The sequence below is a fragment of the Camelina sativa genome, chromosome 17 (genome assembly GCF_000633955.1).
Source record: "Camelina sativa cultivar DH55 chromosome 17, Cs, whole genome shotgun sequence".
Classification (NCBI taxonomy): domain Eukaryota; kingdom Viridiplantae; phylum Streptophyta; class Magnoliopsida; order Brassicales; family Brassicaceae; genus Camelina; species Camelina sativa.
In genome coordinates this window covers 27,188,678-27,216,026 of record NC_025701.1, presented here as the reverse complement: position 1 = coordinate 27,216,026, position 27,349 = coordinate 27,188,678, and the positions used below count along the sequence as shown (strand labels likewise).

The following is a 27,349-nucleotide window of genomic DNA, read 5'->3' as shown; positions in this document are numbered from 1 at the left end:
GAAAGCCGTATTTCGTGTTGTCAAAAGACACACATATGACCATCTACTAGATGCGTCAATCATTACCATAAAATAACGAAATGGCCCGCATGAAGGGTGAATAGGTCCACATATATCACCATGTATTCTCTCTAAGAATATTGGCAATTCATTCCCGACTTTGGTTGGCGATGGCCTAATTATGAGTTTTCCTTGAGAACATGCATCACATGAAAACTCACCAGAACAATAAATTTTCTGGTTTTTTAACGGGTGGCCATTAGAACTTTGCACAATTTTTCGCATCATGATTGAACCAAGATGTCCAAGTCTCTCATGCCAAATCTTAAACGTATTAGTAAACTTTGAGTTTACTGTAACATACGATGCGAATACATTTATTTTTGTGCAATATAATCCAGAGGATAACATTGGTAACTCTTCCAATATATGTTTTTCCTCGGATTTGATGCAAAGATATTCAATGCCATTCTTATTCATAGTCTTTATATGATATCCATTTCTTCGGATATCTCTGAAACTTATCAAGTTTCGTTGAGACTTAGGGGAATATAATGCATCTTTTTTTGTTCCCCTTGGCATTGAAAAATTGGCTTCGCCAAAGCCCATTATAATCTTTGCATTTCCAGATATAGTGCTCACGCCTTTAGCGGAGTCATTTATTTTGAGAGAGGAGAAATATTTTTTATCTCTAAATATTGAGTGCGTAGTAGCACTATCTGCTAGACACATTTCTTCGTCCTCAATCTCAAAAGTTGACATTTTCTGGAGATAAAACATTCATAAAATATGCATTAATATATAACAAAGTCTTAGGAGATTTAAAATATATTACAAAAAGACTTTAAACACCAAAAGTTTTACAAGCATTATTTTACATAAAGATTTTAATCGCATGATTTTCCGCTCTCTTGATTGACGAGGAAATCTGCGATATCCAGATGAGTTTCATCATTGAGACCATGGTAGGAAGGTCCAGCTTCATTTGAGATGAGATTGGTCTCAACGTCTCTTTCTTTTTCCTTTTGAGACGCTTGATATAGATCGGCCAAATGCTTTGGTATACGACAAGTTTGGTACCAATGACCTTTCATGCCGCATCTGTAACAAATACTCTCATCTTTTTTCTTTATAATGCGGCTGGCATCATTTACATGAAGATCGTTGTTGGCTTTGCCAGCGTTGAAGCTATTAGAATAGTGACCTCTTCCTCTACCTCGGCCACGACCTCCTCCACGCCCACGACCACGGCCACGGCCTCGACCGCGTCCGCGTCCTCGTCCTTGCCAATTATAACTGGATGAAGCAACATTCACTTCTGGAAGTGGAGCTGATCCAGATGGGCGAGTTTGATGATTCAGCATCACGAGTTGATTATTTTGTTCAGCAACAAGAAGAACGTGCATTAACTCAGAAAATCGAGTGTATCCTTTGGTCCGGTATTGTTCTTGCAGGATTACATTTCCAGGATGAAAAGTTGAGAGCGTTTTTTCGATCATATCATAATCGCTCACCTCTTCGCCACACAAAGCCATCCTGGAGGTGATTCCGAACATAGCGGAATTAAATTCACCAACACTTTTGTGATCCAAGAACCGGAGATTTAACCACTCATGTCTAGCCTTTGGTAAGATCACATATTTCTGGTGATCGAACCTATCTTTAAGTGATTGCCAAGGATCTACAGGATCTTCTTTCATGATGTACTCATTTTTCAGATTATCGTGGAGGTGGTGGCGTAAAAACACCATGGCTTTGGCCTTATCCTCATCTGACGTCGTTTTCGACGGATCGATGGTGCTTAAAAGCCCATCCGATCTCAGATGCATTCGTGCATCCGATGCCCATGTCATATAATTTTTTCCAGATACATCAAGGGCAAGGATTTCGAGTCTGGCGAGATTTGACATAATTATCTACATGAATAATAAGTCCATTATTAATTTATTCATGAGATTTTGAGGAGGCAGAGCCTTCCATAATATAATATAAATCTTAACATATGATCGAGAAGGCAGAGCCTATCTTTCTGATCAAGAATGTAGATCTATATGATCAAGGAGGCAATGCCTACCATTATGATCAAGGAGAAGACATAGTCTTTTTACTCCGTAAATATCTCATATATATATTCTTGAATTTAAAGGAATTTAAAGAAATTTTAAATAAACAAATTCGACATAAATTAGATGTTACCTCAAAAGATTGATCTGTATAGAAACGGTTAGATCGGTTGGAGCAGAGAGACGATCGTGCTGATAACGTGTTGTAGATAATAACGCAAATATAGAAGATTATTATATATATATATATATATATATATATGTGTGTATGTATATGCTTATGTTTATGCAATTGTGTAATTGCACAAAGAAAGTAGAGAAGAAACGTGATGGTGAGGGAGAGGGTGAGGGACACTAACACATCTCTTTTTACTTTGAAATCTTATATGTTGTCTATAGCTCACTCTCATCACATATTTATAGGTACAAAACAAATGATGAGTCACTTAATCAAAAGAGATAAACATGACAAGTGTTAAAACATGTGTCATGTTTAGTGATGAATAATCACTTCTTTATAACAATTCCTTCCTTTCTTATATGGCTAGAATTTTGCTTAACTGTAAATATCATTAGAATAGTAATGAACTGTTTGGCTGATACAAGATAGCCTATGGTTTTTGACTCCTTGGCAAAAAGAATAAAAACAAGGAGAACAAACATTGGGAAAAATCACCCAAGTGATATTTAAACGAGCCAGAATTCCATCAGACGACTGAACCGTTTGCGATGACTCCTAGCATGGATGATGTTCCTGATGTCTTTATCGAGCATCCGGAATATAGTTGACGGTGGGATTGCTTGAGAGTTGTGGTAGAAGTTGTTCTTTTGTCTCCAGATACTGTAAACGACAGCTTGAGCGACGATTTTGCGAAGAAGCGAGGGAGATCGTGCAGAGGAGGCTCTGATCCAGGAAAGCAGTTCGGACCTTGAGAGGAAGGCACTTCTGGAAGGCTCAAGCTTTTGGAAGACCAGTCTCCAAATTTCTTGAGAGTAGGCGCAGGAAAGGAATAGGTGATCACGCACTTCGTCGACAGATGAACAGAGAGTACAATCCGCTGATTGAAGGAGACCCCAATTGAGTAGACGCTGCTTAGTAGGGAGCCTGTTTAGATGACACAGCCACATGTTGAACGCATGCTTCGGGATGGAGCCACGGAACCAGACTATATCATACCAGTCAGTTTCCTCTGCTCTAGGCCTTAGAGAATCCCAGGTAAGAGAGGAAGAGAAAACCTTGCCTTGAGAAGAGTCCACTACCCAGTCAAAACGATCATCTTCCACTGATAAAGCCAGAATCGCAGTGGTAGATAAATACGCGTGGAGTTCCAGTGCAGCTTCAGACCGTGGTGAGGGAAGGGACCAGCCAGAATGGTTGCACACATCCCTTACCTTTGCTGACAGAGGAATTCTCAGAAGAGAAGGACCTGTAGGTCCAATGCTCTTGATGAGAGGACCCAGGGGCATCCATGGATCGAACCAGAAGCTTGTTTTGTTTCCGTTCCCCACTGTAACTCTGATGAATTGTTCCGCTAGGGGTCTAAGCCGGAGCAAAGCTTTCCAGGTCCAAGAGTCCGAAGGTCTTTCTTTCAGTTCCCAGAAACTCTTAGATTTTATGTTGTGAAAATGATGCCATTGAGCCCATAAGGAACCTGATCCTGCAAAAAGCAGCCAGATGAACCTGAGACATAGAGTAGTATTCCAAATGGCAAAGCGCCTTAGACCCAAAACACCTTCCTTTTTTGGTAGACAGACTGTATCCCAAGCAACTTTTGCACCTGTGCTTCCGTCGATACACCCTAACCAAAGGAACCTTGAGCACATGGATTCGATCCTTTTTATACAGCCCTTAGGCAAGATGAAAACAGAGATCCAGAAATTAACTGTCCCAGATATAACTGAAGCTAGCAGTTGACATCTACCCGCGTAAGATAGAGTTTTAGCTGCCCAGCTGTTGAATCTGTTGGCAAGTTGGTCCAAAAGCGGCTGATACTCAGAGATTTTCAGTTTTCTGTGAAGTAGGGGCAAGCCGAGATAACGTATGGGAAGAGATGCCACAGGAAAACCATGGCTAATGATTGCCGAGGCGTGTGAAGCAGACAGGCCTGCGTGAAACAGTTGGGTTTTCTCTTTGTTCATTTGAAGTCCGGACCAGGACGCAAAATCATCAAGGGCTTTGTTAACTCCATGCAGAGATGCTTCAGAGCCGTCAAAGAAAATCATTATATCATCCGCAAACATCAAGTGAGAGATAGACAATTCTGATGTTTTAGGATGATAGCCGATGTACCCCTGATCAAACCTTGATTGAAGGAGTCTTGAGAAAACCTCCATACCTAGAACAAAAAGATAAGGAGATATCGGGTCTCCTTGTCTTAGACCTTTGGCACTTTTAAAGAAACCACTGGAACCACCGTTGACACAAATCGAGAACGACGGCGTAGTGATGCATTCAGCGATCTAGCCAATGAATCTGTTAGGGATACCGATTGCTTGGAGAGCTGATAATATAAACTGCCACGTGATGGAGTCAAAAGCTTTTCGAATATCCACTTTAAGCATCGCCCTTTTTACAATGTGTTTTCTGTTGTAGCCTTGCACAATTTCAGTTGCTAGAAGAACATTTTCAGCTAGAAGCCTGCCTGGTATAAAAGCCGTCTGCGCTGGAGAGATGACACTCGGTAGAAGCCATTTTAGACGTGAAGCAAGTAAACGAGAGATGACTTTGTAAACCGTATTCATGCAGGCAATAGGTCTGAACTCTGAGACTCTGAAGGCATTAGGGATCTTAGGGATGAGAACCAGTGTTGTGGCATTCCACTGCTTTAGGAGTCTCCCAGACTCGAAAAACTCATACACTGCATCGGTTACTTCTGGGCCTATTATACTCCAACAACCCGTGAAGAACTCAACTGGGTAGCCATCGGGACCACTGGTTTTATTGTGCGGCAAAGAGAAAAATGCTTCTTTGATCTCCTCCCTTGTGAATAACCTCTCCATGTGCCTTTGTTGAGTCACCGAAGCTCTGAATGACAAGAGAAGCTCCATATCGCTTTGGACAATGCCAGAAGCAACCGAGGAGCTGGAAAACAGATCCAGGTAGAAATCCACGCAATGGTCTCGAATAGATTGTTGAGAATCTAGGATCGTACCTTCGGAGCTGGTGAGGTAATGTATATGGTTCTTAGCCTTCCTAGTTGCAGCCATTTTATGAAAATAGGCTGAGTTGCAGTCACCTTCCTTGAACCAATTAATACTGGTCTTTTGGCGGAGGAAAGACTCCTCAGCTCTCACCAACATATGCCACTTCTCCTCAGCTTCAATCTCAAGAATCGCATTGTGGACTGATGGATCTTCTAGTGTTTTGCTCTGAAGGGAGAGGAGATGATCATGGGCCTCAGAAACTCGTTTTTCAATGCCAGAAAAATTCTCTCGGTTGAAGCCCCAGGACCTTTCAAGCTTCGCAGAAACTCTGAACATGGCTGACCCCACCACATTTAATGAGAACCACTGATTCGCCACAAGTGGAAGAAACTCTTGATTAAGGAACAAGAAGTTGAAGAAACAAAAAGGTCTTCTCTCTTTGGTGGTGCCTGTTTCGAGAGTGACCTCACAAGATGCATGATTTGAGAAATCAGGTTCACCAAAGACTGTGAAAGAAGAAGGGTATACGGAGTACCAATGGGAGTTGACAAGGGCTCTGTCAAGCTTTTTTGCGACTGGTTTTGAGCTTGACTTGTTCCACCAAGTGAAGGTACTTCCCCTAAAAGTCAGGTCAGACAAGTCAGCCTCTAGTAAGCAATCCCTAAACTCTCGAGTACGTCTATCAATGTTGAGAGTGGGGGGGCTAGAGTGCTCTTCTGGGTTCAGAACTTGGTTGAAGTCACCAAGGACGATCCATGGTTTATTCACCATGGTGGAGGAACTAGCAAAGGACGCCAACTCAGACCAAAGCTCTTTTCCAGTTTCTTCTACATTGGATGCATACACGATTGAGACAATGATCTTATCCTTAGCCTCAGGCAACAAAATCTCGCAGGTAATCATCTGGAGAGATTTATGTAGCACCATCACTCGAACAGAAGGATCCCATAGGACCCAGATTTTTCCCAATGCCGAAAAGTCATAGTTATCTTCAAAAAGCCAGCCAGGTAAAAGATTATTTACAAACTTCTTCATCTTTTCCTGCTTGACGTGAGTCTCTATAAGACCTCCAAAAAGGGGTTTCCTTCCCCTAAGCCATTTTTTAAAACCGCTCCTATGGCTGTATATATTAAAGCCACAGACATTACGACAAAAAAGGTTCGTACACATTAAAAATTATGTGAGTTTGAGGCTCTTGCCTCGTTGAACCTTGCGTTGCTTCTTCGAGAGAACAACTTGAAACTTCTCATCATATTCGTCTCCAGTGCCTTCATCTCTATCTGAAGACAGTGTATCTGATGAATCCGACTCTACTCCAGAGGTCCTTTCATCTGCTGAATTAGACATCTTACTCTTAATCGACAGCCCGCTAGCTTCCCCTTTCTCTAAGTGCTGATTTGTGATCTGCTTTGAAGATAGGGAAGATGCTACTGGTGGCTCTTCGTTTGAGGGCTGAGGGGAGACTCTCACATAGACCTGCTTTGAGTCTTTTCCAGGGGGATATCCCATCTGTTTTGTGGGAGAGTGAGGCTGTTTCTTCTGCTGTCAGCGCTTCCCATTAGGCTCATTGCGGGCGTTAACTCTTGGACATGAATCTGGTGTATGAACCGTTGACTTACAAGAAGAGCAGGTGATGGGAGCCAAAGAACATCTCTTAAGGGTGTGGCCAATACCTTTACAATGAGAGCAGACTGGCGGCATCCAGGGGCTGGAAACCAGAATGCGAACAATGTCCCCCGAAGCGAATTGAACATTGACTGCCTCAGGTAATGGCTTGTGAGGGTCTATAATGGTAAATACCTTTGCAACTTCCAAGTTGGTTTTGTTTGCTGTTGACGGATGCAAACATTTAGGCTCACCTACTAAACCAGCAACATATTCGAGGCCTTCCTCATTAAAGAAATGGAGAGGAACGTTGCGAAGTTCTAGCCATATGGGAGCAGATGAAAGCTCAGGTTTCTTCAGGATTACTCCTGGCTCCCACTTAGCGACGAACATTGTTTGTCCTTCAATCTGCCAGAGTCTTTGAGCAGTAACATGGTGTCTGGTGGAGGCATTGGGGATGCGAAAGAGAAACGCGTTTCCATCGAGCTTAGAAACAGAGATATCCCGGTGTTGCTTACTCCAGATTCCATTTACTATGTTGTGTAGGGTACCCTGAGAGGGAGGGTCCGAGTAGAACTGACCTAATACGAAAAAATCCCACGACTTGCGGTTATTCTCAATCACTGTATTAGGGATTTTAACGCATACCTCACCAGAAGGTAGAGTGAAGGGGACTCCTTTCTTTCTGAGAGTCCTGGATGAACCTTTGACGAGGTCAACCCAAGAGTCCTCGGATTGTTGAGGCTTGCCTTGCTTTTCCGATAGCATCTCCTTTGCAGAGTTGCCTGGAATTCCAGTGGGAGAGGAGGTTTGTATCGAATTTTCTCCACCGTTAATAGGTGCAGAGCTATCAGGGACCGCACTCTGCTTTGTATTATCCTCTTGCTCTGGGACTTGTTTAGAGACCAGATCTGACGGAATTGGGGTAACCATGGCCAAGTCTGTCCTTTCGGCAGTCAATTGGGCATATTCGGGGGAAGTGTGAACGGAGGGAAGGACGGCAGAGACTACTAGGTTGGTCTCCGAGGAAGCAGACTCCATTTGTGGCGGGCGAATAATTAGGTCAGATGGAGGTGGAGCAGGGGGAGGGGGAGAGGACGAAGGCGACGCATTCTTATGCTTCTTCTTTTGCTTCCCCATGAGGAGGGGAGGGCCTGAAAAGAAGGGAGGAGAGAGATTCCGGCGTCGAGATTGACGCCGGCGAAGAAAAGAGTAGGCACTCACCTTATCGCCTTTTTGGAGAGAGAAAAATACTTCTTTTTTTTTTTTTTTTTTTTTTNATGACCCCAATAAAAGACAAAATCCTCAATGATGAAGTAGAAGAATATCTGGGCAGACACTTCTTTCCTGCAGGACCATCACCAAAGAGGGTCTTATATACCTGATCAAACATAAGCTCAGGTTCTTTCATGATGCTCAAGACTGACAGCTTTTGATTATGTCTTTTTTTTTTTTTTTTTTTTTTTTTTTTTTGCCAACGTCTTCTGAATATACTCTTTCTCTTATCTTATATGCATCATAATTTGTTCCACCCACTCAATTGCATAACGAATAGTTTTAGAAACTAATCAACTCTACTAATATACTATAGTCAAATACGTATATGCATCCTATTTACAATATGATATTGTTGACTATAATACTACCGTAATGTACATGATAATAGAGATATGACGCAAGCTATCAACAAAAGTACGTTTCTGATACATATGGCGAAATGTTTGGTATAATACAGCTTGTGTCATCTCATATATCTCTACATGTACGTTTCTGATATATCTAAACAAAAGTACGTTTCTGATACATGGCATAATACAGCTTGTGTCATATATCTCTACATGTACTACAAGAATAATGTGCATTAATATCATTAGACGACAGCGATTAACATAGTTATGCTATAAATGAAGTTTGGCTACTTTTGTAGAAATGGTTGGATATAGCTTGCATGTGTTATATCTCTTTTATTTCTCCTAAGTGCTTTTGCAATTTACCAGAAATAGAACGTTTAATTTCAAATCAGTGCTCTGTGTTAATTTCATTGTTGGCAAGAAGAGGGAGATGGAAAGAAGAAAAAGGGAGACATTCAAGAATCAAGATAGTTCGGTGGAAAAGGGAGACCTAATTGCATTGGCGGCAAAAAAAGTTATTGAAGTCTGTGTATCCAAAAGAACCATGTGGCTTACAAGAACTCCTTTCCTTTCTTATATGGCTAGAATTTTGCCAACGGTCTTCTGAATATTTTCTTTCTTTGATCTTGTCTGCATCATAATTTGTTCCACCCACTTACTATATATATACCTCCATTGTCACACAATTTTTCGGATCAAAGTCATCGAAACATAAACTTATTTTGCGTTTGATCTTGTAACAATCCAAACTCAACTATGAAAATTAACATCCGAGATTCCACCATTGTCCGGCCTGCCGCCGAGACCCCAGTCACTAAACTTTGGAACTCCCACGTTGACCTCATCGACGCTAAGTACCACACCCCCACTGTCTACTTCTACAGACCTACCGGCGCCAACAATTTCTTTGACCCTCAGGTCCTCAAGGACGCTCTTTCCAAGGCCCTCGTCACTTTTTACCCCATGGCTGGTCGCTTGAAGAAAGACGATGATGGTCGTATCGAGATTGATTGCAATGGCGCCGGTGTTCTCTTTGTCGTCGCCGATACTCCCTCTGCCATCGACGATCTTGGGGACTTCGCTCCTTCCCTCACTCTCTGCCAGCTTATTCCAAATGTCGATTACTCCGTCGGCGTCCAAACTTTACCGCTCCTCGTCTTGCAGGTTAAAAATCGATGCCTTGTGTTCTAGGTTTCTAACTTTGTCTTTCTTATAATTTAGCTTAGTTTGATCCTGTGTTCCTTGATGAAGTAGGTGACCTTCTTTAAATGTGGGGGAGCTTCCCTTGGGGTTGGCATGCAACACCACGTGGCTGATGGTTCCTCTGCTCTCCATTTTATCAATACATGGTCTGACATGGCCCGTGGTCTTGACCTTACCATTCCACCCTTCATTGATCGAACCCTACTCCGCGCTAGGGACCCGCCTCAGCTTGCTTTTCATCATGTTGAATATCAGCCTTCCCCCGACANTTCCTCCAAACCAGGCCCTCATGATACCACTGTCTCTATTTTCAAAATATCACGTGAACTTCTTCTTGCTCTCAAGGCTAAATCCAATCAGGATGGAAACACTGTCAGCTATAGCTCATACGAGGTCTTGGCTGGCCACGTGTGGAGAGCAGTGGGTAAAGCGCGCGGGCTGCCAGACGACCAAGAGACCAAGCTGTACATTGCAATTGATGGAAGGTCCAGACTTCGCCCGCAGCTACCCCCTGGTTACTTTGGCAATGTGGTATTCACTGCGACACCATTGACTGTTGCAGGGGATCTTGTATCAAAGCCAACATGGTATGCTGCAGGGATGATTCATGACGTTATAGTTCGCATGGACGATGAGTATTTGAGGTCTGCTCTTGACTACCTGGAGATGCAGCCTGATCTGTCAGCACTGGTCCGCGGTGCACATACCTACAAATGCCCAAATTTGGGTATCACAAGCTGGGCCAAATTACCAATCTATGATGCAGACTTTGGTTGGGGTCGTCCCCTATTTATGGGACCTGGTGCAATTGCATTTGAGGGTCTGTCTTTTCTGCTACCAAGTCCTACAGATGATGGCAGCTTATCCTTGGCCATTTCCCTCCAATCTGAACACATGAAACTGTTTGAGAAGTTTCTGTACGAGATATGAAAGAGATAAGCCACCATCTTAGTATAACTAATAACAGTGAGTATCTGAGTTTCTTCAATGGTGGTTGATGAGTTAAGTTGCAACTAATAACAGTGAGCATGTCGCTCACTTAATTTTCGTTTGTTTGTTTTGACCTGTGTTTCTGTTTGTTTTGACATGTATTGCAAATTCCTATAATCATATCTAAGACCTGTGGCAAAACATCATCTAAATAATTAAAAATATGGTATCAGAATTTAGAAATGAACTTTTTGAAATAATAAATTTACTATAAACAAACAAAATTAGGTTCGTCCTTCACAAACTAAACATAAATATATAATGACATACATAGCTCTTCAAATGTGGGATTTGAATGAATAGTTAATGAGATAAGGTCCCAGAAATTTACACACAGAACGAATAAAACGTATAATACACTTTGATTAATCATCATTATTAAGATGAGATGGGGATTGGATATCTGATCAATAGGGGTTCCTATGTGGAGTCTGCGGAGCAGAACGAGGAGGGTTTAAAAGAGGTTGAAGTGCCTTCACTACGATGCTCATGTTTGGTCTGAAATTTGCCTCATATTGCACACAGAGTGCAGCCACCGCAGCTAGCTGATCATTATATCGTACCATATGGCAAATAAAATCAGACTCATCAAATGTTTCAATCGTCAAGTAGATGACTGCGGATTGCAAGTATCACTTGTTTTCTTTGGCATTTGCAAGAAAAGGTAACCTCAGAACTGAGGTTTCGCTAGTTTGGTTCTAATGTCAGCACTCACATAAACTAGTCTTCTAAGTTGAAACTTGTATGTTCTAGTGAAACATTGAGAGGAAAGCAATTTTGAGATTAATACCTTGGCAACAGCTTTGGGAGGGTACTCTCCGAGTAGTCTTGCATCAACGCATTGCTTCACTTTGTCTTCACTTAGTTTAGGGGTTGCCTGAGACAACACACAATATCTTTATTATTTAGCAATAATAATTCATTTTTAGGAAACATTAAGAGTCGCAGTATTCTATATGGAAAAAATTCTTGCTTCTTCCAGTGTCTTAAGTTGTTTTGACATCCTAAGTTTGGCCTAAGGAGGGCTTATTATCTAAGTTTCTTTGAGGTTTTTACCCCATTTTTGTAATTTTTAACAGACTAAATGAGTTTATCACAATTTTGGTCTTCTTAAAAGCCTCTCTTATCGATTCAGCAAATCAGAATAAGAAGCAGAGAAGAATGCACTAAACATTACCCATGTCACTAGACTTTGTTGTCCACGCGGTAAGGTATGATCTACTGGTTTACGACCCGTAAGGAGCTCCAGCAGAACAACACCAAAACTGTACACATCGCTCTTGGAGCTCAACGTTCCTGTCATTGCATATCTGAAATACATAGCAAAAATAATTAAGCTTTAGATTCGTCAAGAAGAGATGCAATAGCACGTAAGGGTATGAAAAACGAAATCCATGTGACTGAATAAGTGTTTCATAACATTAGAGCATGAGAACCAAACATTTTTGAGTGATGACGTGTTTCCCGTGGATGAGTCTGAATGAAACAAACTACAAATAACTGTTCAGGATAAACAGAATCTTTAAAAAGGGTATTACGTACTCTGGAGCGTGATAACCAAAGGTTCCTAGCACACGAGTTGAGTGAAGGCGAGCAGCCATGTCAGGGGCTTGATCAGACAGATCAAAATCACCAATTTTGGCAACATCGTCATCAAAAAGAAGTACGTTACTGGATTTGATATCTCGGTGGATAACCTGAGGGCTCACCTTCTCATGCAAGTACTCAAGTCCTCTGGCTGCACCAACAGCGATTTTAACTCTCTGTTGCCACGTCATAACAGGACCTCTCAGTGCTCCTTTGACACCTTTTCGGCCTACACCAAAGATCACCACGTTTCATTAGTTTCTTCCTGCTGTAACTTACTTTCCAGATGTTTAAGTATTGAGAGTGACTGATCCATATCCAAGCAATGGTTTACGTTTAATTACTCACCATGGAGAGTATCATGAAGAGATCCGTTGGGAGCATATTCATAAGCAAGAACACGGAGAGGGCCATCAACACAATAACCCATAAGTGCAGTGACATTGTCGTGTCGCAATCTCGAAACCATTGATATCTGTTGAAAGTCTCTACGTTAGTAACAAAACAAAACTAGACAGAACATTCCCAAAGGAGTGGTTTGATGCTGGACCATTTGCACATAAGAAAATGCATCGATGTATTCTAGAAAACCTACCTGGGAAAGAAATTCTTGATCTGGCTGCTTACTAGAGTCAAGTTTCTTGATGGCAGCTGCGCCACCGCTTTTAAGAAAACCGTAAAACACTCTTCCATAAGAACCCTCACCGATCAAGGCCTTGGAGCCATAGTTATCGGTTATATCTTTCAACTCATCCACAGGAATGGCTGGTACAGAGATAGGCTGCATGGGAGTTACTGGCTGGTTCATGGGTGGATCAGCTCTTTGATAGTGGCCTCCATTGTAACCTTAAGAACAATTAAAATCCCATTAAATTTTAGAGTCCAAAGGTATGAACACTAAGAGAAACACTGACAAGTAATGCAGGTGAAATATGAAAGAAAAAAACTGAGAAACCTGCTGGGTTGTGCGCTGGCCTAGGTCCGGTGTCAGCAGAGTTACGGAAATCCTCACTCCCACACCAACCAAAACAGCTCATTACAGTCTTCTCTCACACGAGCTAACTACACTGTAAACAGTATATGTCAACCAACAGTTCAGCTTCTTAGACTAATTGATAACAAATAGATTGTTCAGATACTAAACTAAAAAAGGTAATAAAAGAGCTTCCATTTCGCTGATCATGATGCTGTGTGCAGTAACAGAAACATTACAGACACAAAACAAGATTTTTCCTCATAGTAGTAATTACAGAAGGGAAAAGAAGAAAACTTTCAAAGAAACTTAAAAGAATAGTTGGTTGTATCAGTAGAAACCAAAATATGAATAGTTTAGTTTTCAGGATAAGGTTTTTGAGTCCACCAAATATACACACAAAACAAAACAAGAGAATTGTGGGAAAAATCAACAAAAAATTCCACAAAGTAAAGTCAATACTAAATCAGAAGTAAAGTAAATTCAAATTCCTCTGCTAATATGGATCAACCGATGAAAAATCTTCAAACACCAACAGACAACATTTATGTTCCGTAGACCTAGAATTATCACAAGTCAACGAATTTTAACCAATGAAACTGATTTCAAACTCGAAAAAACTCGAAATCGATTCCTAGATTTCGTTCGCGTAATCGAAATCGACATGAAATTCGAACCCTTCGATCCTTAAAAAAGAAAGGTTTTTTGACATTTAAGTAAAGTAGCAAAAAGAGAAACTCGTAACAGAGGAAAGCATTTTACTTACCTATCTCGCTAACAAGAAAAAAAAAACTTCGGAAGGAGAGAGGAATTGAGAAATTCTCAGTTTGGTGTGGTGGTTTTTTTTTTTGCCTTTAGACGACAATTTGAATATCTTGTGATGATGATGATGATCATCGACTTTTTAACACCTTTTTTCTTTTCTAAATATATCTTTAGATGACCATTGTTGTAGTTAGTCTAGTTGTAGTACTTTACTTACTTGGCAAAAAGTCTTTATCTATGTAAAATACCCAAATTATCCCTCAAATTATATTCTAATTACATTCATATCCTTAAACACAAGTTAAAAAATACTGAAACGGAATCGAGTTCTCTCTCTCGGCGCCGTCGTATAAAAAAAACCTCACCGCCGTAGCCATCAACCCACCTTCGTTTCAGGTGAGCCATTTTTTTTTTGTTTACGATCTTATCTCTGTCGTAAGTTATGTAGACCAGATGCTGAAATTGTTGTCGAGTTTAGTCATATTGTTGTTGTGTATGAAATGATGATCTTAGAGTTTTGGATTTGTTATTGATGGATATGGCAGAAATGGCGAATAAGATTGCAATGTTTCTATCGGAAGCAATAAACAACAATGCTGTCATAAACACTTGTCTTGGGGTATCGTTTGTGGTTTTGGGATTGAGATCTGATCAACAGCAGAAGTATGTCGAGGCCTTAGCAGAGCAGAAGGATTCGCTTTCCAAGTCTAACAAGGCAATGAAAGTCACTATGTGGGAGTGGAAACAGCAGCTCTTTGCTGAAGCTGCTTCCGCTGGTGCTTCTGCGGTTGTTCCTCTTTCCACGCTCAAGGCCATCTATGGTGAAGTCATAGCAACTACTCAGTCAGGTTAATTACTAGTCTCCATCCAACCCTCTCTTATTACCTGTTGAATAGAAACAGACTATGAACTACTACTGGTGTTGATAATGTGGAATCAGGGATCACAATTTTGATAAATCTGTACTTTTTGACTGGATATGCAAATATAAACTAGGCTACCTTTGTGGGGTTTGATAAAAAGTCATGTATGCTCGCATCAATTAGAATCGATATGATCATGATTAGAAGTCGCCTTTGGATTCACTAACTGGTTTGAATTATGTTCCTTCTTCCAGGTGACACAGCCAAGGAAGAGTCTAAAGTGTCTACCCCCAAGATCATGATATGAGAGGGTTGCTCGCATCAATTTCTAGATTTTTCAAATGTTGAGTTGAGATTTCATTGAGAGTAGTTAACGATAATGTTTGTGGTTGCATCGTAAACCTTTCTCTTACAGTGGCCATGTTGAACAGATTTACCTTGTTAATGGCTGTAATGTTGTGTTGTGTTGTGTCGTGTCGTGTCGTGTATGTCTTTTAAATTTGTGGGCACAATTTTTGGTTAGAGGTCTTACGGTATTTCAGATTGACAAAGCGTACCCGCGAGATTTCATGCAAGTAGGTAGAGTGAGAGTGCAGTTGAAAAGAGAGGATGGGACTTTACTCAACCCAGCCATTACTTCAAGTAAGACCTCTCATCCCCATTCTTGGTTCCATCTCCCCACTCGCCATAGAACATTTGTCTTTTGTGTTGAATTGAGCTTGCAGTTTTGTATACCTGACTAGAAATCAGAAATCAGGTTTCATGGACCTAGAAAGCACTGACATTGAATCTGCTTTATTTTCTTTACTTACTCTTGTTTTGTTGTTAAGATCTCTCCTTGTGAAACATGTATGGATGTGTCTTGCCTTCCTGTGTTTTTTTTATCTATTCAGGAGTTGGTATTCAACTCTGGTCTCTTATATGAACTTCAGACAATGCTCCACTAATTTTATCTGCTTTGTTTTATCTCATCATTTCTCCCTGATTCAAACTTCGTCATCGTTCTTCAAATTTGACATATCATCACCAATTTCAACCTTTGTGATCTGGAAGCTTTATTTGTGTTTTTTCAGTGATCCCTAAATTTTTGGTTTATGTTCAGAATCATTCTTACCAATATCTCATATGGATAAAAAAGTTTATTTATATTATGTACATGTAGATCTTATGCATATGGAACTTCAGATTGCAGCAATTGACTGATTTTTTAGACGTTTATGTTTGTTATGTTACTTTTTTACTGGAATATCACCTTATGCTAACTTTATCTGATTGTGTGTTTTCATTCTCTTATCAGTTATTTTGTTACATATTGAATTTCTTTGGTTGGTATTGTTGCATATGATCACGGCAGATTCAGATGCAGAAATAAGCTTTATAGAAAAAGTTTATTTTAAGCACTTGTTGGCTAATTGCAAGACCTATATGCAAGTTGTTTCCTACAGACATATGATGTGCTCGTGTTGATGTTTATTTGCAGGAAAGCAACTGATGCAGAAAATTGCAGAGTTTGGTATTTGCAGGTGTAACAATGTTTCAAATATAAGATAGTCTCTTCTCTTCACAACTAAGCTATTTTGGTTTAATCACTCTTGCTTCAAATTTGGCAAAGAACTTGACTCAAAAGTCCCTTGTGCAACAAACGGCTTCTTGGGGGCATGTAGGAAATTGCATTAGGCCGACTCCAACCATTAATAGACCTTGAAGTAAAAGATTATGTAAAAATAGTTTTAGGTCTAGCAGCAAAAAAGAAATACAGATATGATCACAACATTCTCATAGAAGAAATCACTCAGCGAGCCTACTAAAAAGAAGTAAGAAATCAGTGAACTATTCAAAATTCTGTGTTATCATGATCAACACATAAATCCTCAAGAGCAATCTATTATTACATCACAAACTCAAACAACCACATTGAAAATATATCGAACCATCATTACTAAATCCAGCCGTCAAGTTGTTTAATTTTTGCAAACTTACTATATCGAACCAACACTGAAAATTTCAATATAATTTTTGCTGGGATTTATTTCTGCAAACTTACGCTGGGCTTTATTTCTACAAACTTACGGTGGGCCTTGTAAAACACTTTTGGTTTGTTTTAAATTTTAATATAGGAACATTTAATAATATATCATACTCTTGGGAAAAAAAAAAAAAAAAAATTTGGTCGTCGGAAGCCATGGCTTCTCTTCTCAATCTCAGGCCAACTCCTCCAGTACTCTGTTCTAAGCCACCTCATAAGCTCACTCACTCTCATCTTCACACCTATATCTGTTTCCCGTTCAAAATCTCAAATACACATAATCAATTTCTCAATTTATGTCGTTCGTCATCAACACCACCACCTTCACAGCAAAAGGCTTCACAGAGGAAGAGAACAAGGTACAGGAAACAGTACCCAGGAGAAAACATTGGGATAACTGAGGAAATGAGATTCGTATCCATGAGATTACGCAATGCTAGTGGAAAAAAATTGCATCTTTCTGGTGATAATACTGAAAACGAAGAAGAACATGAAGAAGAAGACGATGATGATGATGAAGTAAAGAGAGAGACTTGGAGGCCAAGCCAAGAGGGATTTCTTAAGTACTTAGTTGATAGCAAGCTTGTCTTCGATACTATTGAACGAATTGTTGACGAATCTGAGAATGTTTCTTGTAAGAAAAACTCTCTCTCTCTCTCTTTTAGCCTTGATACCTAATTTCAATTTCAAGAGTTGATTACTAAGGCTTTGTGAGTAGGTAATGATTTGGGTTTATGGGTTTTGGCAAATGCTTACTTCAGAACAGGATTATGGTTTCACTTTCAAGAGTGGAAAATTGTAATTCCCAACAGGCTTAGGCATGGTATATGGATATGATTATATGGACAGTTATGTCTAGTTACGGTAATGATTTGGGCTTATGGTTCATGATTTGTTAATGATTTGCGTTTAGGATCTGTATCTTTTATTTTTGGGGCTAGATTTTGACCTAATTTCAGTTTCAAGAGTTGAAACTTGCAATCGTCTGAGGCTTGGTAGATTATGTGGAAAGTTTTGTTTTTTTGATTTGGTAATGTGATTTGGGTTTATGTGTTTGGGAAAACGTGCAGATGCTTACTTCAGGAGAACAGGATTAGAGAGATGTGAAAGTCTTGAGAAGGATCTACAATGGTTTAGAGGACAAGATTTGGTTATTCCAGAACCAAGTAATACAGGAGTTTCTTATGCAAAGTATTTAAAAGAACTAGCAGGAGAAAGTGCACCTTTGTTTCTTTCTCATTTCTACAGTATCTACTTTTCACACATTGCTGGTGGTCAAGTTATTGTTAACAAGGTTAGTTTCTTTGATGAGTCTTCATGGAGTAACAGAGAAGAGTTTTTTTTAAACTGGATAAGGTCATATCTAGCATATTTAACGGTAACAGCTAGTTTGATAGAGTTAAAAGGATTAGAAATATAAGTTGGATATACTACTAGAGAGTTGGGGTTAAGGGGATTTTTGCAGGGTATGAGAGAGTTGCGATAAGCATGAGAATGACAATGATGGAATCTGAGAAGATTTCTTTTCTTCTTCATTGGAACTAACTTATAATCACAGAAGTATATCAGATAGTACCATAGTAAAGACACCTTGAAATCCTAAATCCATTATTTTGTTGAAGCTTGCCCCAAAAGAACTTGTTAACCGACTAATTAGTTAGGGCAAACAGTCAGTCAGGCTAACGTGGTCTTAAGCAATAGCTGAACTATGCTTTTGTCTTTATTTTCAAGATGTATCATAACTGGACGTTCTATATATTTGGTTATGTTGCATAAACAAATGGAAACAAGTTCTGGTTCTTACTTTTGTCAATATCGCAAGATTTAGATCTGTCATAATTGCCTGGTCACCCTTCTCTATATGCGAAGTTTTCAAATGTAACTGATCAATTGATTCATTTAAGGTATCTGAGAAGCTTCTGGAAGGAAAGATGATGGAGTTCAATAGGTGGGAAGGGGATGCACAAGACTTACTTAAAGGCGTCCGTGAGAAACTTAACGTGCTTGGGGAGGTGAGACTGTCAACTAAAATTTTAATTCTTCATTCCTTCAATTGCTAAAACCAAGGTTCTCTCAATGCTTTTTGATATTATATCTGACGTGATGCGTTTGAGAAATGAAGCACTGGACTCGGGACGAGAAAAACAAATGCTTGAAGGAAACAGCAAAGGCATTTAAGTATATGGGGCAGATAATTCGCTTGATGATCTTGTGAAATTCTTGGTTTTAAAGTTACCAGACCTGTGTTCACGATGGTACGTCTAGAATCAGTTCAAAAACTTTCATTTGTCAGATTGTCTAAGACACCGAAAATTCAATTCTCCCCTGGAGATTGCAGTGCTCCACTTGGCTTACCGCAGGCATTTTCCCTAATTCAGGACAGTGCTGGAATTGAAGCTGATGAACACCAGCCTTGGGTTCTTTGTTGCTCTAAGTCAGCAGTAAATAAAAATTACCAAATTGCTGTGCGTAAAAATGTAGCCAATGGTTGTGTCCTTCGTCTGGTAATTCTTGATGAAATATTGTTTTCTTTAGTTTTAAATATTTGAATTTGGGGGATCTGAACACTTATCATTAGTTCTACTTCTCTGAATAATACATTAGACTAGAAATGACTGACGATAGCTATTTTCCCATATATATGGGACCTCGTGCAATTGCATACGAGGTTTTGTCTTTTGTGCTACCAAATTCCACAAATGATGGCAGCTTATCCTTGGCCATTGCCCTCCAATCTGAACACATGAAACTGTTTAAGAAGTTTTTGTTAGTAGATAACTAGATATGAATAAGACAACTCCCCTTCTTCAATGGTGGTTGATGAGTTTAGGTTGCCACTAATAACAGTGAGCGACCTTAATTTTTTTGTTTGTTTTGACGTGTTTCTGTTTGTTTTGACATGTATCGCAAACTAGCTAGGAAAACACTTAACTCTAGGACTCAAGACTCCAAGAATTAAGCACAACCAAAACCACACAAAAAGCAAGGAACACATGCCAGCAACAACAATCACCACACAAACTTAAGCCACAAGAAATGATTCATGCAACTTAAGAAAATCCTACCATGCATGCATCCTAAATGCTCCCAACCCCCAAATTTTGAAGTCTTTTAGTTAACCATTTTTTTACATGCATTTAAACCCCAAATTATTCCTTATGCATGTGGCTCTTTCCGACCTGGAGATTCTCGCATGTCTTTAGAAACCAACACTCCAATGGTTCGATCTTCCATCGACACCATGAGGTTATAATTCTTTGGTTTTGGGTTCACATGCGGCACTCTTCCTCGCATGGCCTCACCAACAACCACTCTTCCAATTTATAGAGGTTAAACTTAATCTTTAAATTTTTGGGTCCTTCATACGACTCTTTCCATCCCGGAAATTCACATATGGACTCACCAAAAATAAACCACTCCGTAGATCGATCTCTCATCGGATCTAGGGGTTTAACCTCACCCAAATATTATGCAAAATTAAATTACAATTTTAACAAGCATAACACAACCCCCAAAATTCCCAAAATCGATCATGCAAGACCTTCCACACTTGCATGAGATTTTTAAAATATTTTCCTACCCTTGAAAAATTCTTAAAAACCCCAAAACTCATCATGCAAGGCATTTCAAACTTGCTTGAGAGTTTTAGAAATTATTTCCACCCTTGGAAAAATTCTTAAAACTCTAGAAATCCAACATGCAAGGCATTTCACACTTGCATGAGGTTTCTATAATTATTTTTACCCATCACAAGTTTTAAAATCAATAGATCTAGCATGCAAGGCATTTTACACTTACATCTAGTCTAAGATAAAAATATTCTCCCCCAAGAATGCTCTAAAAACCCCCTTGTCTACATGCATCTCTCTAGATCTACATGCAACAAGTAGCATGCAACACACAACAAGGGCCGATGCGAGAGCTAGAGAGCTCACACACCTCTCATCCCTGAAAATCCACAACTCACCTTGGCTTTGAAGACCTTTGGCCGATTGGAACTCCACCACACTACGCCGACCTAACAGCACCTCCCCTTGAGCGAGCTTCCCACCGACGAGATCTTCTTCTTCTTCTTCTTCCTCTTCACTCGAAATCATGAGATTTTCTCTCCAAAAGAGTTGAGAGAAAATTTGGGCAGAGCTTTAGTGTCTAGAGAGGTTTTGGTCGAAAATGAGAGGATAGAGGTGCTATTTATAAGCACTTCGCTCGATTTCATAGGCTAGCAAGTGGCAAAAATCAAGTGACAAGTGTCACATTTTTTGCATGTACTCTCCCCCACTCGCGCGTGTATCTCACTCGCTGGCGGAAGTGGCTTAATTGCGTGACACGTGGCATCTCTCTCCCATGCAGGGACTCTTCCGCTTCCCACGTTCTTCCGTGTCTCTCTTGCGTCCCAAGCTGCCGCGTTTGTCCGCAGAAACGACCCATTCATCCGCGAGTCTATTTCCTCGGCAGTCCTCGGTCCTCCTGTCCGTGACTCCGATCTTTCTTGGCTTTCTTCGGACCTCTCATCCATGACACTGATATTCCTCGTCCATCTTCGGATCTCTTGTTCGACACGTCCGATCCATCCGTGGTCCCGCGGTACATCGTCCGTCCGGCTGGTACACGGCCATTCTGTTCCCATGGTCCATCGTACGTCCTTCGTACCGTTTTCCATGGCCATTTCTCCCTTTTCCTTCTTTTCACCATCATCCTTGTTTCTTCATCATCCCATGAACCGGATATCCCATCAATTCACATCCGTTCTTTGGCCCTGGACCCTTCCGCAACTTGGTAACTTTAAACACAAGTCACTTAGTCCTTTCTTGAAAATTCCCTTTTCTTTGTCTTTTCAAGACATCTCCACGTCCTTCGTGCACGTTACTCACGTCCGGTACGTACTTCGTGATACGGTTCATTACAATCACCATCGTGGTTCAAATCATATTCTAAGGAGGACTTCTAGACCAACTAATAGAGCGTCTACTGTCAAGCCAAGTTACCAACAAGCAAGGACGTCTCTTGTTTCTAAGGAAGAGCATGTTGTATTTGATTTTTTACCATCACCAAAGGAGCATAAGGAGCTGCTGGTTCAGAAAAATCTGTTGGAAATAACAAATTCACTGAGTGAGCAAATGGAAGCCGTGTTACCAGAGCATAAAGAGGTCAGCAAAGATCAGACTAAGGAAGCCGTGAAGGAAGGCATGTTCATCAACAACCTTGTCAGTATGGATTATTTAACTAATGCACCAATAAAGAGGTATCGAATATTATCTATGCCTGAAGAATCATTTCAACACTCTCTAACCCAAGGCCTTAAAGTTTCGAGGACGAAATTTTTTCAAGAGGAGGGGTATGACATGATCATGAGACCATCCATGAAGATCCTTGAGCCTTGTTCAACACGAACAAAGTTGAAGTTCAATTCTTCCAGCCAAACAACCATTTGCGATACATTCCATTTGCCTAAGGAGGTTAATCTAGTTGTTCACTTGAAGAGTTTTAGGTTCAACTAGTTTAAGAGCTTCCAGAATTATGTATGGCGATCATGTGTTGTTTCTACTAAGGAAAAAGTGAAGAAATGGTACAGCCCANTGTTACCAGAGCATAAAGAGGTCAGCAAAGATCAGACTAAGGAAGCCGTGAAGGAAGGCATGTTCATCAACAACCTTGTCAGTATGGATTATTTAACTAATGCACCAATAAAGAGGTATCGAATATTATCTATGCCTGAAGAATCATTTCAACACTCTCTAACCCAAGGCCTTACAGTTTCGAGGACGAAATTTTTTCAAGAGGAGGGGTATGAGATGATCATGAGACCATCCATGAAGATCCTTGAGCCTTGTTCAACACGAACAAAGTTGAAGTTCAATTCTTCCAGCCAAACAACCATTTGCGATACATTCCATTTGCCTAAGGAGGTTAATCTAGTTGTTCACTTGAAGAGTTTTAGGTTCAACTGGTTTAAGAGCTTCCAGAATTATGTATGGCAATCATGTGTTGTTTCTACTAAGGAAAAAGTGAAGAAATGGTACAGCCCATGTTGTTTCTCATCAGCAACATTGGACCAAGGAGTGGAAGAGAGAGAAGTTCAAGGATGCACTTATTGGGCTAATTCAAGAGATTATGGGCAAGGAGGGCATAGGAAATTATATTGGGGATGTTGTCTACCAAGTCCAGTCCATTTTGAGCCTAATTCAAGTCCAAGAAAGCCCAAAACAATTACTTTATTTTGTGTTCAAAGAGGGGCGACAACAATAGAGTTCAACTCACTTGGGAAGGACACCTTTGAAAGGCAAACTTCAAGAGTTGGGTCTTTATTCAACTATCTATCTTTATTATGTTTTAGTTTCAAGAATAATCAATATATGGCTTTGTTACCAAGTTTCTTATCCCTATATAAACTCATGTAATCTCATTTGAGAATAATCAATCAATTTTCCTTTTCATTTTAAGAGTCTATCTCTTTGTTCTTTTGTCTAGAACACTTCTTTGTTTCTTGGTGAGTAATATCCAAGCAACAGCCTCCTCTTGCTGGACTAGTGTGTCATATCTAACAGCGATTGGAGTTGGGAATATCAGTAGCCTTCCGCTACTGCTGTGCGACCCCTCAATCCATTAAATCTCCCTCGTTGCACCTTGCACCTTGGCGAGTTTCTATCCTTTCTAATCTGGCTGAGTGATCCTCGAATTTGGGCGTATCAAGTGGTTAAAACATATTTCACAAAATCCTCTTGTCTTTCTATCTTCCTTCTTCCCTTGTTGCTTGGGAATTCCATTGGGTTGCTTAGATTTGGTCTCTTACAACTTAGGGAGAAATTTCTTGAGTGACCTACCAAAATCGAGAGAAACACTGAAGTGTGTGAGGATTTTTTATCTGCTAACTATTGATGTTAAGTTTTCAGGAAACCATGGAAAGTGATGGAGAAAGAGATCGGCCAGGAAATTATGTCGTCGAGCTATCTAACTTGCAAATGAGGGCATTGAATTACACTATTACTAACCTTATGAATACAGGTCTAGAAGAACTTCATAAGAGGCTAAACGAGATTCAGAACAGCCAACAAACTCGTTCTAGACCTGCACCCAGGAGGGAACGTTCAAGGAGGACTTACCGGCCCGAGGAGGAAATTGAAGAAGAGGAGTTCCATGAAGAAGATGATCGATCCATCAATCGACCTAGATGAAGTCTTAGAAACCGTGATCAAGGTGATGTTAATCCTTTTGGTACAAGAAATGACAATTTAGGTGGTTTAAAACTTAAAATTCCAACATTTGAAGGTAAAAACGATCCGGATGTTTACCTAGAATGGGAAAGGAAAATGGAGTTAGTGTTTGATTGTCAAAATTTTCCGAAACTCAAGAAGGTTAGGTTAGCAGCAACTGAGTTTATAGGCTATGATATTAAATGGTATGATCAAGTTGTGACTCACAGGAAATGGACAGGTAGAAGACCAATAGCTTCATGGGATGAGCTCACTACCTTGATGAGGAAACAGTTTATGCCGGATCACTACCACAACGATCTCCACCAAAAAACTCAGACGATTGCTTCAAGGAACCAAATATGTGGAGGACTATTTCCAGGAAGTAGAAAGCTTAATGATCAAGGCTGATGTAGATGAGACCTTAGAAGCTACCATGGCCAGATTCCTTGCAGGCCTCAACCGAGACATTCAGGACAGAATGGAGCTTCAAGAATATGAAAGCTTTGGGGAAATGTTGCACAAGGCGATCCTAATCGAACAACAAACCAAGAGGAGGAGTTTCTATAAACCTTCCTTTGCTCCAAAACAAAGTTATCAAGATAAAGAAAGTCTCCAACCATATCAAATTCAGTTTTAAGTAATGCTCCTGCTTGTCTTGATAACGGAAAGGCAGTCCAGACCAACAATCAGGCAAGGGATATTCTGTGTTTCAAATGTCAAGGACTTGGACATTATGCTACCAAATGTTGGAAACAAAAGGTAATGATCCTCCTAGACAACGGTGAAGTGGAGTCCGAGGACGATAAAGAGTAAAAGGAAGATTTTGGTCCAATCTTTGACAAAGAGGAAGAACAGTTTGAAAATCCAATTCAAGGGACACTTCTTGATGCAAGCGCCGGACGTCTCGCGGTACGGACAGAAACGAGTGCTCTCGGGCCAATCGAGCTAGGAGCAACTTCTCTCAGACAAGGCGCGGTGGATCGACTCTATGGAGGAAACAAACGATGGAAACCGAGTTTCACGGCAAACAAACGAGTGGTTCAAAAGTTCGCAATCTGGACTCGTCGTGGTCGAGTGGCTACGGTACGGTACAGACGGTAGAGTTGCGGAACGGCTAGCGAATTGATGTACAGTTTTGCTAGAGGAAATGAGAACAACGATGGATCGAACGACGACATGAGAGGAATGGCTCACCTCACGATACGGTCAGACTAACGATGGTGAACCTGGTTCGAGTCGTTAGGGTTCTCTCGGTAGAGCAATCCCGGATTGGTCCTAAGGAGAGTAGTGAGACAAGGGTCAAAGAATCTCTCTTTGGAAATTTTTTATTTGATTCAAGTCTGAGGCTACTAGAAAATAAGAGAGGGTTAAAATAGAGCTAGGTTTAGGAGAGACTAGGGACACACGGCCTCACAATGGTCCGCACACGTTGCCCTTGACGTGTTCTCTTTGAAATAAAACACGTCGCTCTCCTAAGTGATTCAAACACAACCACACACGTCACTCTACTTAACGTTACAAAAGGGAAAGTTCTAGAGTTTGTTCAAAACGCAAAGCAAAAGTAAAGAGAAAGACACGTCTTCGGCCTTGGCGCGGGAAACGACTTTGGCTTCGAACGTTTGCGCTAAAGCTCCTCGCCTCGTTAAAACCTCCTCCGATAAACCTCGTGGGACAAACCCGGAGTGAGGAAAAAGAGTATGATTCCTTTCTCTAACGACTTGGTTGCCTTCATCCTTGGGTAAGGATGAAGGCCGAGCGGATGGTCTCTTCTCGAACTTCTTCGGTCAGGTCGCAGGTTTGGACGAACGCTTGGACAAATAGGTTGATTCTCTGCCTGGTGGACTTGGAAGAGCTCTTAGACCTTCTAATGGCTCCCGGGGATATTTCTGGTATGTTGGCCGGCGGTTGTCCCGTGCGCGGTGCTCACATCACTTCTGGTCACTAGGAGATCATTGACCGTGCAGCTTAAGTCCAATGACCAAGAACAAAGGGAGAATTTCTTTCCCTCTATATGTTTAGTTAAAGATAAACTTTGTTCTTTGATCATTAACGGTGGAAGCTGTACTAACGTTGCTAGTGATACTCTTGTTAGGACGCTTGGACTTGAGACCAGACCTCATCCGTGGCCTTTTAAACTAGAATGGTTGAATGAAACGGGCAGACAATATGTCAGGGAGCAACTCACTGTTCCTCTTACCATCGGCCGATATGAAGATAAGATCCTCTACAATGTCCTTCCCATGGATGCAAGCCATATCCTTCTAGGAAGACCTTGGCCGTTTGGCATGAGGGCGATAGATGATGGCTACACCAACCGGCATCCCTTTGAGCATAAAGGAAAGAAGATCACTCTGGTTCCTTTAACTCTGTTGGAGGTCCATCAAGACCAGGTCCAGTTGAAGAAAAGCCGAGACAAAAATATTAAACCAACAAAACCTGAGGTATCTCCTAAGAACTCCAACTTCTTTGTCAAAAAGAGTCAAGTAAGGAAATCTTTGTACTCTCAACAGCCATTTATTTTGCTTGTGTATAAAGAAACACTAATAGCATTTTCTGACCTTGCACCGGAGCGTCCGAGTGATTTGCTAGATGTTTTGCAGGAATTCTCAGATATCTTTCCAGAAGAGAACCCTAACGGTTTGCCGCCAGTAAGAGGTATAGAACACCAAATTGACTTCGTCCCTGGTGCATCACTTCCAAATCGACCAGTTTATAGGACTAGTCCCGTACAGACATTGGAGCTGCAAAGACAAGTTAATGAGCTCATGGAGAAGGAACATATTAGAGAGAGCATGAGCCCATGTGCGGTCCCAGTCCTACTTGTGCCCAAAAAGGATGGAAGTTGGCTCATGTGTGTTGGTTGTAGAGCCATCAACAACATCACGGTAAAGTATCAATATCCTATTCCTACTCAGCTTTGGCATGATATTTCTATGAATTCTATGCTTGGTTTGCCTAGAACTAGGACTGGTAAAGATTCAGTTTTGTGGTCATTGATTGATTTTCAAAAATGGCTCATTTCATACCTTGTCAAAAAACTGACAATGTTTTGCATGTTGCTGAGTTGTTTCTTCAAGGAAATTGTTCGTTTTCATCGAGTACCTAAGTCAATTGTTTCTGATAGGGATATCATGTTTTTGAGTTACTTCTGGAAAACAATTTGATCTAAACTAGGGACTAAGTTGCTATTCTCCACTACTTGTCATCCGCAAACTGATGGGCAAACTGAAGTAGTTAATAGAACTTTTTCTACTCTCTTGCATGCTTTGATCAAAAAGAACATAAAAACTTGGGAAGATTGCTTAC

General features: G+C 40.6%; 4 protein-coding genes across 6 annotated transcripts; 3 read left to right on the top strand and 1 right to left on the bottom strand.

Annotated features, from left to right (window-relative positions):
• On the top strand, window positions 9,155-10,772 carry LOC104758117 (shikimate O-hydroxycinnamoyltransferase-like). Its single transcript, XM_010480936.1, has 2 exons — window positions 9,155-9,607; window positions 9,698-10,772. The coding sequence occupies exons 1-2, from the start codon at window positions 9,200-9,202 to the stop codon at window positions 10,574-10,576; spliced, it is 1,287 nt and encodes a 428-aa protein (XP_010479238.1). The 5' UTR covers window positions 9,155-9,199; the 3' UTR covers window positions 10,577-10,772.
• LOC109124416 (pto-interacting protein 1-like) lies at window positions 10,850-14,108 on the bottom strand. Of its 2 annotated transcripts, none has more exons than XM_010480934.1 (8): window positions 13,963-14,108; window positions 13,179-13,290; window positions 12,819-13,069; window positions 12,572-12,698; window positions 12,179-12,452; window positions 11,814-11,946; window positions 11,427-11,513; window positions 10,850-11,181 (listed from the first exon to the last, which is right to left on the bottom strand). In XM_010480934.1, exons 2-8 carry the CDS (start codon window positions 13,258-13,260, stop codon window positions 11,044-11,046), a joined length of 1,092 nt encoding a protein of 363 aa, XP_010479236.1. In that variant the 5' UTR covers window positions 13,261-13,290; window positions 13,963-14,108; the 3' UTR covers window positions 10,850-11,043. The 2 variants fall into 2 exon arrangements, with proteins under 2 accessions (XP_010479236.1, XP_010479237.1); XM_010480935.1 differs by having other exon boundaries at window positions 13,179-13,285.
• On the top strand, window positions 14,248-15,353 carry LOC104758115. Its single transcript, XM_010480933.2, has 3 exons — window positions 14,248-14,357; window positions 14,507-14,809; window positions 15,079-15,353. The coding sequence occupies exons 2-3, from the start codon at window positions 14,509-14,511 to the stop codon at window positions 15,129-15,131; spliced, it is 354 nt and encodes a 117-aa protein (XP_010479235.1). The 5' UTR covers window positions 14,248-14,357; window positions 14,507-14,508; the 3' UTR covers window positions 15,132-15,353.
• LOC104758114 (probable inactive heme oxygenase 2, chloroplastic) lies at window positions 16,977-19,462 on the top strand. 2 transcript variants are annotated; one of them, XM_010480932.1, is made up of 5 exons: window positions 16,977-17,484; window positions 17,921-18,144; window positions 18,755-18,862; window positions 18,973-19,105; window positions 19,229-19,462. In XM_010480932.1, the coding sequence occupies exons 1-4, from the start codon at window positions 17,007-17,009 to the stop codon at window positions 19,063-19,065; spliced, it is 903 nt and encodes a 300-aa protein (XP_010479234.1). In that variant the 5' UTR covers window positions 16,977-17,006; the 3' UTR covers window positions 19,066-19,105; window positions 19,229-19,462. The 2 variants fall into 2 exon arrangements, with proteins under 2 accessions (XP_010479234.1, XP_010479233.1); XM_010480931.1 differs by having other exon boundaries at window positions 18,973-19,462.

Bases quoted from the DNA above. Each gene is read 5' to 3' on its own strand.
- LOC109124416 (XM_010480934.1), bottom strand. From the start codon at position 13,260: ATGAGCTGTTTTGGTTGGTGTGGGAGTGAGGATTTCCGTAACTCTGCT. The intron at 11,514-11,813 runs GTAATGTTTAGT...GTGTTGTCTCAG, and splicing joins AACAAAGTCTAGTGACATGG to GCAACCCCTAAACTAAGTGA. The intron at 11,182-11,426 runs GTATTAATCTCA...TATAATGATCAG, and splicing joins CTCCCAAAGCTGTTGCCAAG to CTAGCTGCGGTGGCTGCACT.
- LOC104758115 (XM_010480933.2), top strand. From the start codon at position 14,509: ATGGCGAATAAGATTGCAATGTTTCTATCGGAAGCAATAAACAACAAT. The intron at 14,810-15,078 runs GTTAATTACTAG...TCCTTCTTCCAG, and splicing joins CATAGCAACTACTCAGTCAG to GTGACACAGCCAAGGAAGAG.
- LOC104758114 (XM_010480932.1), top strand. From the start codon at position 17,007: ATGGCTTCTCTTCTCAATCTCAGGCCAACTCCTCCAGTACTCTGTTCT. The intron at 17,485-17,920 runs GTAAGAAAAACT...GAAAACGTGCAG, and splicing joins CGAATCTGAGAATGTTTCTT to ATGCTTACTTCAGGAGAACA. The intron at 18,863-18,972 runs GTGAGACTGTCA...TGAGAAATGAAG, and splicing joins AACTTAACGTGCTTGGGGAG to CACTGGACTCGGGACGAGAA.